We start from the raw sequence: 12,170 nt of genomic DNA, 5'->3' as shown, positions 1-12,170 counted from the left end.
AAAGCAAATCAAAACACGTCTGGAATGGTGTCGCAAACATATTTGTATTTGTGAGACGCACAGCTGAAGAATGTGACAAACCATTCAGCTTTCAAACGCGACAACAAGGTGGAGGAGGTTCTGTCAGTGTGTGGGGGCTGCTTTTCCTCAAAAGGAATTGGTCCATTGATTTCTTATGAAGGAAGATTGAATGCCACTCGATATATTGAAACCATCTCCAGTGTCCTTGAACAGTATCTCGAAGAGACTTTCGGTCGTGTTGATGACCAATGGTACTCCCAACAAGACAACGCTCCCTGTCATAAGGCCAAGAAATCAATGCAATGGTTTCAAAACCATCAAATTCCTGTTCTGGATTGGCCTCCAACTAGCCCAGATCTCAATCCAATTGAGAACATTTGGAAGGATATGGATAATCAGCTGCAGAATTATCAACTACGAAACCGGATTGAACTCAAAGAAGCCATCATGAATATTTGGTCAAATTACACACAAAACCATTGCCAAAAACTGGTCAATTCCATTCCAAGCCGCATCAACAGAGTTATAAAGGCTCGTGGAGGCAATATCGCCAAATATTGAAACTTAAAGTCTTCAATTCTCATGAAGTTCATTGAACTGCCTATAATTATGACCAGGTTTTTCCTACATTTATAACCACACCTAGTTCTAACTCCTTTTGTTAACTTTTAATAGAGCAAGAACTACTGCGTTTTATTTCTGTTATCAATAAACTCTTTAAAAAATATCACTGTACTTCATTCACCTGATACTGAAGAAAGATATTCCTAGCTCATCATAATACCAACCTTACTGCCTATAATTCTGACCAGTACTGTATTCGGGTGCCAAGATGAAGAGCAGATTAGAGAGCCTATCGCATTGCTCATGTCTCATGTGAATCTCAAACCGCTAATCGTAGCCTGTATATGTCTCGTCAGCTCCTGGGGAAAACCGTGTTCGTCCATGATTCTTCATAATTTTCGTGTACTATTGTATGCGGCTTTGAAGTCGACGACGATAGTTATCACAACCCAGTTTGTCACGTTTTTGTAGATGAATCAAATAACCCCTTTTTTCTTTCCTTAGGTAGCTATTCTATGTCCCAGATCCTGACTGTCAATCGGTGCCGTTCATTCCGTTAACTTTCTTGATACTCGATTAAGGCCTGGCAACACACCCCGACCGATGTCGTATGTTATCGAGGACAGGCAATTCAGTACGAATGTAGGCAGTGAATTCATTTTCCAATCGATCATCATTTTTCCACGTGTTGTATTTTTTTTCTTGAGATCCCGTGGAATAAATGAGATCACCTAATACACTAATAAATTAATTAGTAATAGATTCCATGTCCGTGGCAAAGTGATGCTGTTTGTGACTTAGTCCATTTGATGTACCAAACAAAATATAATGCTTAACACATTGCGGACCGCTCACGAGATTTCTCGTGTTTTGCGTTCCGTCTGTTACGGTTGGATTACGAAATAACCCGTGTTTTCTACACTTGAAGGTTAAATCCTTGGTTTGCCAAGAATCTAACAAGGCCTACCGATGGCTCGCCTTCGTCTCATCCACATTGAAGGAAACGATCTCATTCGTGGAATCCGAACAAATGAAGCGTTCAAATTTGCCCCAAAACGTGCGGTCCTTAATATGTTAAGTAGAAAAAAATCGACGCAGAGTGGGGCAAGATAGGAGTCTTTCTAGCTGATCAAATTATAACATTAGAGAAAGATGCTACTTCAACACAATTTGAATCGAGAATCATGCTGGAAGCGTAGAATGGATGTGATATTCATCAACGGGCATATCGATGACACAATTTCGTATCATTTTTAACCCATTTTCATCTTTATTTATATCTTGCATTTCTTCCTTCATCTCTTGTCGCGGTTCCATATACAGAGCGTTTGTTTGTTTTCTATTTTTGTGTTGGCTGCTGAATAATGTTGATTCGCAAAAAAGATGTTTTAACTTTTTTTTCTCTTTTCTTTATTTACTTCTTTAGTTTGCATGTATTCATCAACGAATGCCCAGCACTACATGTGTTAATCAATATAATTATTTCTGCTGATTTGTTGTTTTTTAGGGGTTGGTGGTATTTCTGCCATTTCGTGAGCTATCATTTTCTATCAGTTTTTACATGCGCACACAAATCCAACAAGATGTGTATAGGAAATATTCAATTTTGTTCTGAGGGAAACTGCGCATTGTGTGGCTGAACGTTCATACAAAGGAAATTTTATTATTGGTGACGGGTGTGGCTCGATAAACGCATCTGTTGAGCACTTGGACAGCAGTTGGTTTGATTTTTTGAAGGAATTTTGTTCGGTAGCTTGGCTTCAAGTGGTCACATGTGCCTACCATAATGTTTCTGTGTTGATACTTTTACAGATCTAATAGTTTTCACTTACGTTCTTGGAGTACACCGTTAGGGAGTTCCTGTTCGTAATGTTTAGATAAAAACTTGTTTCTCTGATCGCTTTATCTTTTTTTCCAGTTCATACTCAGATTGGTACGCTCCACAGGAATAAACTCTAAAAATCCGAAAAGCCACACTATAAGATCACAGACTTAGAGAACAAAGGTTAGAAATCGGGCCAGGAGAAACTGTTTACGGCATTTCCAAGTCAATTTGGTAAGGCATGTGACAGCCTACTTTCAGAAGGTGAAGCTCTATCTTGGTCATATTGCAAATGGTTCAAAAAGCTTTCCGGAGACCGTATTCAACGTGGAACAAGTTGATGGCAAGTTTAAGTGTTTCAATGTCGGCGTTTTCTTGATCGTTTTTTTGTGCCAAACTCAATTTCAGGGCGCTAAGAGGGAGAGATCAGATGCTTAGTTCATTTGCTCGGAAATGCACTCGACATATGGCACCTTCAGAAAAGATGGTAATTATAACCCGGTTCCGTCCAAGATTCATGGAAAGGGGGAACCACTTAAACTTTTGTAAATCTGTTCCACACGAATTATCAACCTCACGCTTTTCCCTTTTTTACTGCGATTGTCTTTCCAGGGTGAAATAGTATGCGCAAATATGGACTTAATAGGACAATCACTTTTGTCTGTCCCGGTGCAGTTTAAACTATTCAATTACTTCGAAAACTCTCTCTCCGACTACCGAAATTCATTTGACTTACTCGCACACATACTCATGTATTACGCTTTTTCTCCATGTTTCTTTATTTATCCCTACATACACTAAAAATAAAAGGAATTTCTGTTCTTCTACTTACAGAGAAAAATAAAATATAATCCAATTCATTATCATTAAAAGTTATAAAACAAAAAAGGAAGCAATTCTCATTTTAAACGTACCACTACAACATATAAGTGTTTCGTTTCTGCCGTCGTATTGGTTGGTATAACCCAGTTTGCCTTAGTTTTCGTCCATACATTTTCTCTCTAGAGGACGTAAGTATACGTGTCTGTTTGAATTTTTGGAAGTTGTTTTGGGGTTCTGTTCTTCTGTTCACATTTGTGTGCATATGTCAGTCGAGTTGTAGTCTGTTATTCATATTTTTTTTGTTTTGTTGGTTTGTTTGCCGGTCATCTTTGCCAAACATAGTTGCTGTGTATTATTATTTCTATTGTGTGTACACCTGTATTTATACATAGTATCCTCTTACACAAAACTATTTCTATTATTAATTCTTTTTTTTTGTTTGTTCTCTTTCACTTTTGCTTATACTTTGTTGCAGTAACTTTTTTCACATCTTACTAACGTAATCATTTCTCACATTTTTTCTTGTTTAATTTTAATCATAATAATTATTATCGATCCTCATCCTCGTCCGCAATATATAATTCTTCATTTTTTTTTAATCCCTCACTTGTGTTTGTGTGTCTGTGTGTGTGTATTTTTCTTATTTGCCTACATTAAAAAATTTGAAAAAAATGTTTATTTCTCTCCTTTTTCTTTTGTTTCCTTTCTGTATTATCGACTTTTAATCGTAATTAATAATAAGTGATTCATAATAATAATAATAATGAAACTAATGTACTTCCGATGGTTCCGGCTTAACCGAATGATGATTACTTGGATCGGGGGCACTAAGAGGCTGTTTGATTTGATTGCGATTTCACGCGTGGCCAAAGGGTGGTAGAAGAAATCAGGATAAAATAAGCAATACATCAGTAGGTTGAATAATTTTGCCATTAAAATTGTGCCGAGTTGGGCACCTTTCTCGCCAACCAGGCGGAAAACTGCCCAAATCGGGGACACTACTAGTGAGGGGGTTTGAAAATGATTAAATGATAAGATAAATGGTATATACATCGGTATTGCTGCTACACTCCCCCAACAAGATACGCTACATTGTTTAATCAAAAATTCTAACCAGTTGAAGAAAAATGAACTAGATGAACATTCGTTGTGAAACGGTAAAAGATTGATATTTGAAACGGAACAAAAAAAAACAAATGAAATGAGTGTTGATGACTGCGTTTTTGGCTCGCATTTGCTTTCTACAGGATGGTTGTGTACTCGGAACAAGTCGATTTGTTTCAATTACGTACAGCGTTCAAGTATGGTACGCATATCTGATTCGTATCCTGCAAAGAGTTTTGTTTGGCTATATAATAGATCCGTTGTAGGTATACACAAGAGGAAGGAGTGAAAATCATAATTAATGAAATATTGTAGTTTTTATCCAAACACCTCATCTGATGCTGGGCTAATATTCTATCGAGGGATTCCTTTTCAGGAACGCAAGAATGATATGTAGAATACAAATTTGTCAATTAAATGTGCAACTTGTATTGGGGAGATTCGTATTCGCATGAAACAATTTTTAAATAAAAAAGATGTACACCATCTTCAGGGAAGCATTCACACTGTAATGAGCAGGTTTGACGTGGGATAACGACTTTCGGGAACATATTATGGGCACAAATACAAAAAAAAACTAAAAATCGTCACGAAAATTGTCCAATTTGGAGTGCTGATTGCTCAGTAATTTCTTGACGTAGTCACGAGAAATTCACGTAGTCACGCTAATTCATTTAGACACTGCATTATAGCATTATAGAAAATAATGTTACATACATTTGTTCAGACCGCAATGTATTTCCCTAACACAGACTACTAATTCACGCAGCGTGACGGAATTTTGACCGACGATGGAGGTCTTCGTAGCCTAAATAGCTGTGCGTCCGCTTTGGTCGTTTTTTTCAAGGCTAAAGGTAGATTAGCTTTGTACTTTAAAGCCTTGGTAATAGACAAAAAAAAGAACAATCAAATCAATCAATCAACTGACGATCATCACGATTTTGACAGACATCCAGCTAAGGACGCCCAAAACGGGGCTTACAAAGCTGCAAGTTTAGAATTAATTTTCTAAATTAATCTTTTTTAAAACTAGAGACGAATGAACTGCAAAAGCATATTGTCTCTATAATCAAATACTCACTGACGAATTCCAAAAGTTTTCAACTCTTTTGACGTAGGACAACGTCTTTCATTTCTATACTAGGTTCAAAATTTCGAAAACGAGAGCGTTACGCCGCAGCAACAAGATTTTGAGCGTTAACCTCCTGTTTGTGCAAACAAACGGCATTGGTGTGTCGGGTTCGTTAAAGTTTCCCCCTAAGACCAAAAGGGAATCAACCACAGAGAAGAATTGTACCGCTAACGACCAAGAAAGCACCAGCATCGGAAAAGGTTTCCGCTTGAGGAATTGAAGACAGCCGCCGAACACATACACGCAACTCTTTACGTTTGGTGGTTATCGAGTCAGCATTGATTGCCGGCGGGCGTCGAGCGTCAAGAAGAAGAGATGTGTCACGATAAGATGTCATCGCTGCTGACAAATTATCCGGGGAGAAGAAAACAGCTACCGCTGCCGAAAAACACAAAGTGCCTACTGTGAAGAAGATGAGTAACAAGCAGAAAGCACCTGCTACTGCTACGGCTGTAGTAGAGAAAAAACCATTAAAATTATTGAAAACCGCCGAACGCAAGCCAACTTCTTCAGTTCATTCGACTCTATGAATAGTTTGCCTTCAAGGCATTTAACTCGTAGACATTTTATTATTCGAATGAAGTGATAATCATATCACTTCGTTCAGTCGACAAAGAGGTATTGAAGCTCAAAACCTTGTGCCTCCAATGTAGCGCTCTCGTTTCCAAATTCCCCCAAATATTCATTCATTCATTCATTGAGAATTGATTCAGATGCAACTTCAAACAAATGGTCATTAAAAACAACTCAAAATTTCGACCGTATGCGCGAGTATAGAAGAGTTCATTATCGGGGGCATGACCGGATGACGTAGGTCTACATCAATGGTTGTTCATTCAAATAACGTATAGAATATACAAGTAGTTTTTCAGTTCTGTTCTGTTCTGAATGACAATTTTGGACGCCCTCGAGGCCGCCGTCGACTGATTGCTAGACTGGATGACTCGCTCGATACAACGTGACATGCGCGGAGTCGACTCTCAAATCAGTCAGAAGAAACAGCAAACATATTCCATGGCTCCGTCTCTTATTCTATTCAACAAACGCATGCGCACAGAATGCTTCCACTGAGCGCGGCACAAGCAATCGGCACAGCAACAATATTTCTAAATTAGTACTCAACTTGAACACATTGTGTTGGTTGATCGCTGTCTAGAGTGAAACTCAAAATGCAATCACAATGCACGTTCTACGGACACTAAAGAGAGATGAAATACAGTAGAACCACGATTATCCGCGGAGCAGTCTGAGAAGGTCACCACAAATAACGAAAATCGCGGATAACGCAAAAAAGAACTTGAAATGAGGTCCAAACACGAAAAAAGGATATGGATATGATTTTATCTTTCGAATAAAGTGACTATCATACCATTTCGTTCAGCCGGAAAAAAATTATTAACGCTCAAAGGAGGGATCGATTCCTCCTTGAAAACACCCAGCGCAAATACCCCCTCTCCAACCCCGATAATTGGAATCGTTGGTCGATAGCAGCATTCGTGACCATTCGATAAAAGAATTACTGCTTTTGCCAAAAAGCAGCTCCTTTTAGTTCGGTGGCAGGAAAAAAATGTATCGAATTGTCATTCACACTTCGTTTTTTGCTAAAAGGTCCGGTCGGTCCGGCTGCGTAAAAAATGGAATTAGGAGAGAAAAACATAGTGTTTAAGCGAGCTAACGAGACCATCTTCCCGTCACTTTCTAATCACAACTAAATGGATTTCCGAGCGGGCGCCAACTTATACGCAGATTTGTGTGATTTGAATAGCCTGTTTTCTTCTTGGATGGCTCTAACGTTCCAGTGGAACTTTTGCCATTTCAACGTAGCATTACTTGCATCATTTTTATTAGTAATACTTGGTTGAAATTTCTATGCCGAATAACACGCCTTAAATGTACTCTGGAGTGGCAAGCTCTAGAACACGCGTGACCACAGTGCAAGCCGGAAGAATTTTCTTTGCCGAAAAATCCCCCGGCCAGAACGGGAATCGAACCCGTGTGGGACGCTAACCACTCGGCCACGGGAGCACGCTGTTTTAGGAGCAATTATTAAGCTATTGAAAGAAGGTTTCGGGTCAATAGGTAACAATCTTTTAAATCTCAGACGTTTTATCTTTCGAATGAAAGGATTTTCATACTACTTGATTCGACCGCCAAAGAGTTATTAACGTTCAACGTTTTCGAAACTTTGAACTTACACCCCGGTACAGCCACGTACGCCACGTTACGCATTGAAGAATACAGTTTTACGTTTTCTAGCCGAATTTATTCAAATCGGTCGTATAGTTCGTATAGTTTTTGAGCGCACAACTACTAGCACCTTAATTAACGATATTTTTAGTCCCGATTTTTCAACGATTTTTCCTTGTGCCGATGTCACACACAGCGATCTTGCTGGATACAAAGTGCGAGAGCGAAATCGCTTCGGAGCGTGTCAATGGCGTGTTGTGAATGAAAGATGGTCGCGGTGCGATTTTGTTTGCAATTTCAAGGATAGAGGCTTGATAAAATGATACACTACGCTGTTCTTTATACCGTATGACAGAGAGTGTGCACACGTTTTTTTTTGTTTTTATGCGTTACCGAAGGTGTATAGTTCAATTCAACAGATCCCGGAGTCAGGTTCGTGCTTCAGGTGCATTCGTGGACTCGCGATATGCAGTCGGCTAATATTCATCCGAGAGTAATTCACTGCGTAGAACAACTGAAGAGTTTATTTCTAATCGTTCTAAAATAATATCCGAAATCATGAGCAACCGAGAAAACTCTTTCATTATAAACCGAACCTGTTCGTCAGTATAAACCGTACAGATCAACTATACTCAACCTGGGGCCCGCGAGCCGCTTGTGACCCGGGAGGCTCTTATGGTTGACCCATCTGGTGTTACTTTATTTGAAAATATTTTTCATTTGTAACAAAAACGAAAACCTAAGAAAACATTTCCTGTTTTTTGACGTGAGACTACGTCTTTCAGTAATGGTGCCAAATCATAACACAGGAAAGGGTTCTATGAAAAGGAAATAGCAATAGCAATAGCTCCGACCGTTTTCAATTTATTGTATTTCTATTCGCGATTCACGATTCATCAGTCATCCAGCTAACGATCAGACGGCAGTGAAATTTTTCAAATGGTCTTTCTCAAGGCCGAGAGTTTAGTTTAGTTTTCCAAATTTCAAAACATACATCGTGTAACGTCAAAGTGCAGCACAATTCAAGCCGGATGCGGAGAAGATATGAGAGTTGCGTTCTTCGGAGCAAAAATTGAAGGTGAAATTTTTTTCGCTATAAACAGCGAATAATGGACATGTTAATTCTAAGAGTTAGTTTAAGAATCTACTCAAATTGTCTTTTTAAAGCATTCATTTATCGGTCCTAATCAGTGCTACCAGATGTCTGTATTAAAGAGTTTCATTCTTGAATCTCTATAATCGTTGTTTCTCGCCGGTTATATTTTCGTAGCCCTACGTGCATTAGCCATCACCCTTCTTTGAAGTTTTTTTCAAAAATTTTTTTGCGGCCCGCGACACCATGAATAACGCGTATTTTTGGCCCCTCTAAAAAAGGATTGAGTACTCTGACAGACTTATAGAGACGATCGAAATAACACCTTTATAAAACAATTTATAAAATGTATGTATGCAGAAATAATGTGTGTAGCAATGGCTTAGTGATTCGTCGTGCATTGATTTTCTCGTATATAGGTATACGCGAGGGCGGAAATGTGCCTAATAGGAACCAAGAGAAGCAAACTGATCTTGAAACCCGACGTAGAAATTCTGATCGTCTTGAGAATAACCAAGGCTAACTCGGGGCTCTCGGAAGCTGTTATCGCCATAAAAATATAGGAGAGTTATATATATGATATAACTGCAAGGTTGACGTAGGACTACCATTAGCATGACAATCATGTTTGTGTATTGATTGAATTCCGATTTGCACAAATGTAAGCAAGTACAAAAGTACTCGCAGTTTGCATGTATTTGCAATGCCGATTTCCTCAGGCTCTTTGGTTTTGAAGTCTGTGTTGGGGCAACAGATTCCAGTCTGCATATATGCATCCGAACGGTATTTAGCACCAACTGTAAGCCTTGAGAAAGGCCCACTAACAGCATTCACCCGGTTGTGAGGGAAAAAGCAGAAAAATCAACAATCCAATTTTATTTTTTTATTTTTTTGTTAGGGTGACCATTTCCGAAAAATATTTGTTTTTCCATTTCCGATTTTTTTTCAAAAATTCATAACTATTTAACTACGGAACCGATTCAGACGATCGACAGATCAAATTAAAGCCAATTAGGTATTCTTATTACGAGCAGTAATTTCGAGAAAACCGCGTAAAAAATCGCGTAAAATAAAATTACGAAAAATCGCGTAAAAAAGAATCCCGTATATCCTGAAACCCGATGCTCCCCAGATAAACAACCAATGCGAAGTTATCGTTGTACCGCGCTGCATATGTACACTGAATTCTTTTTTTTACGCGAATGATGCGTGTACGCATAAAAACGCGTATTTTCGAGCAAATCGCGTAAAAAGAGATTGCCCCGCTCGCTCGCGCTTGTCACAACCACACTCGCACGCGCACTCGCAGAATTTCTCTTCCCAACGAAGCGACGACAGGCAGACCGCGTATTTCAAGAAAATCGCGCAATTTCGAGAAAACCGGTAAAAAAATCCAGTGTATACAGACTGGCATCAGAATCACAAAGAGGTGGGACTTACGACGCAATGTTTTGCTTGACATTTCACAATTATTCAATTGTTTATCTCAAGAAAAATTAAAATTTCATTGTGATAGATGCGTAGATAGATGCTAGTTAGAGGCGAATGAACTGCAAAGTTTAAAGCCTCTTAAAAACAAAGAAATAAAGAAAGAAAGATGCTAATATTTTCTAGCAATTGATGCAAACATCATTGCGATCTATTAGGATATGCTCGGGTTATAAGTATTCGAAAGTATTACTTTTTCCAACATGTTCAATGTTTAAATTTTCATTTTACCTCCCATATATTCCTGTTAGACTGTTAGACTTCTACTCATTTTTCAAACAAATAAATCGGGAGCAAGATCTACTGGCTAAACACGCGCTATGAAAATACACAGCAACCTTTAAGCGAAGAACGGAGGATGTGAAAATGGATTTTGGGTAGTTTCCAGGCCAAAAGTTCTATGAAGCAACAAGGAATTATCCCAAAGCAATCTGAAAAAAATTTATTGGATGTTGAGAAACAGAGATTTTCGTTATAAACGGAATTCTTACCTCGCTCGGATTGGACTACAGAGTATCCAAAATATGATGCGGGGTATTCGAAGAAAAGTTCGCAATTTCGTAAAAACCTTACCAGAATTCTTTTTTAATATTTTTTTATAGTGCAACAGCCGTCATTCGGGGGTCTCCGTAGCCACATTGGTTGCGCGTTCGCTTAGTAAGCGATCGATCGTGAGTTCAAAACTCGGGGCCCTCATTGACCATCTTTGTGTTGTTACAGAATAACTACGTCCACGCAACAATCATCAGCGATGGAGATCGATCCACGGTCGAAATAAGATCGATTCATCCATGCAACTGCTCTGCTCTGCAAGACACATCGGGCTGCTGTTCTATAAATAACTCAACAATGATCAATCAACTGTCTCCGCTGTCCGGACTAACTGGATAATGGAAGAACAGAACGAAAACTCTTACGCCTATATGGCAACTGTGTAAATGTGTACCATATGCAATGGTATAGAAGGGAATACTCTAACGCCGAAAACATGACAACTGTGTAATGTGCTAATTATAGATATTATAAACATGTGACATGTACACGATTGAAATTCGGCTCTGTTACAGCTAAACTGCTAATGACCCTAAAACAAACAAAAAGGATAAAAAAAACAGCCGTCATTTTCACTATCCTACCGAAGCAGAGCTGATTTTACGCTGACTAGAGTTTCACAAGGAATAAGATACCATCCAATTCGAAAAATGCCTTAGATGTTTGACCATACACGGTGGATCAGTTTATTCCCAAATATCAACACTGCAACAGTTGAGTGATGAACAATTTATTCGTTTGATGCGATTGTTCTTATATCTGTAGACTTCATTCATTTCGTCCCTCACATCAGCGTTTGTTTGCACGTGCGAATCATCTCTCATTATTCCAAATACACAAAACATCGAGATTGCCATCATGAATAGCAACAACCTTCGACACAACTGTGCGTGTTTGATAAAAAAAAATCTGCCATCGGTAAATAAATTTACAATGCCAATTTCACTTTTTCATGATTTACACATTTCAGTGGTGAATTTGGATGATTCCGATTGCAAATTTTAGATGTGTGTTTTGTAGTGGTTGGTGGTAGAACAAAAACAAAAACGTAAAAAAGATAACAAAATTTTTGGCTAGAAGTTCTGTGAGTAGTGTTTACCGAACAGAAAAAAAGTGCGAACCAAAACAAAATTTCTGTGCTATATAGGAAAAAGAGTCAAAACAAAACACATGCAAAATACACATTGTTAATATGTACATGTAAATTGATTATTTTAATAACCAGAAAGCTAAACATGCGATAAGTCTGTAAATTAATAGTAACGAATTTCGAAAAAAAAAATCATAATAATAACTAATAAATGGGGTTAGTTGGAGCAAAACAATCAATAGGAAAAACACACGTTTACAACCACACAGTTTGTTTCAAGTTTCGTGTTGCTTCA

The 12,170-nt window shown here is 38.4% G+C and overlaps 1 protein-coding gene across 30 annotated transcripts in view; it reads right to left on the bottom strand.

The window, feature by feature from the left end:
- LOC129762564 (C-terminal-binding protein) overlaps positions 1-12,170 on the bottom strand; it is a 172,107-nt gene that overhangs the window by 6,551 nt on the left and 153,386 nt on the right. For 3 of the 30 annotated variants that reach the window (XM_055760982.1, XM_055760989.1, XM_055760985.1), the window contains exon 8: positions 1,826-4,064. The exons of 25 other annotated variants lie outside the window; for them this stretch is intronic. In XM_055760982.1, coding sequence (XP_055616957.1) covers positions 3,999-4,064 — 66 coding nt within the window. In that variant the 3' untranslated portion in view covers positions 1,826-3,998. 2 more of the 30 variants (XM_055760986.1, XM_055760988.1) reach the window with 1 other exon arrangement.

Source organism: Toxorhynchites rutilus, chromosome 1 (assembly GCF_029784135.1).
Source record: "Toxorhynchites rutilus septentrionalis strain SRP chromosome 1, ASM2978413v1, whole genome shotgun sequence".
In the NCBI taxonomy this organism is placed as follows: Eukaryota; Metazoa; Arthropoda; class Insecta; order Diptera; family Culicidae; genus Toxorhynchites; species Toxorhynchites rutilus.
The sequence above is the reverse complement of the archived record's forward strand: the minus strand, read 5'-3'. Positions and strand labels throughout refer to the sequence as shown.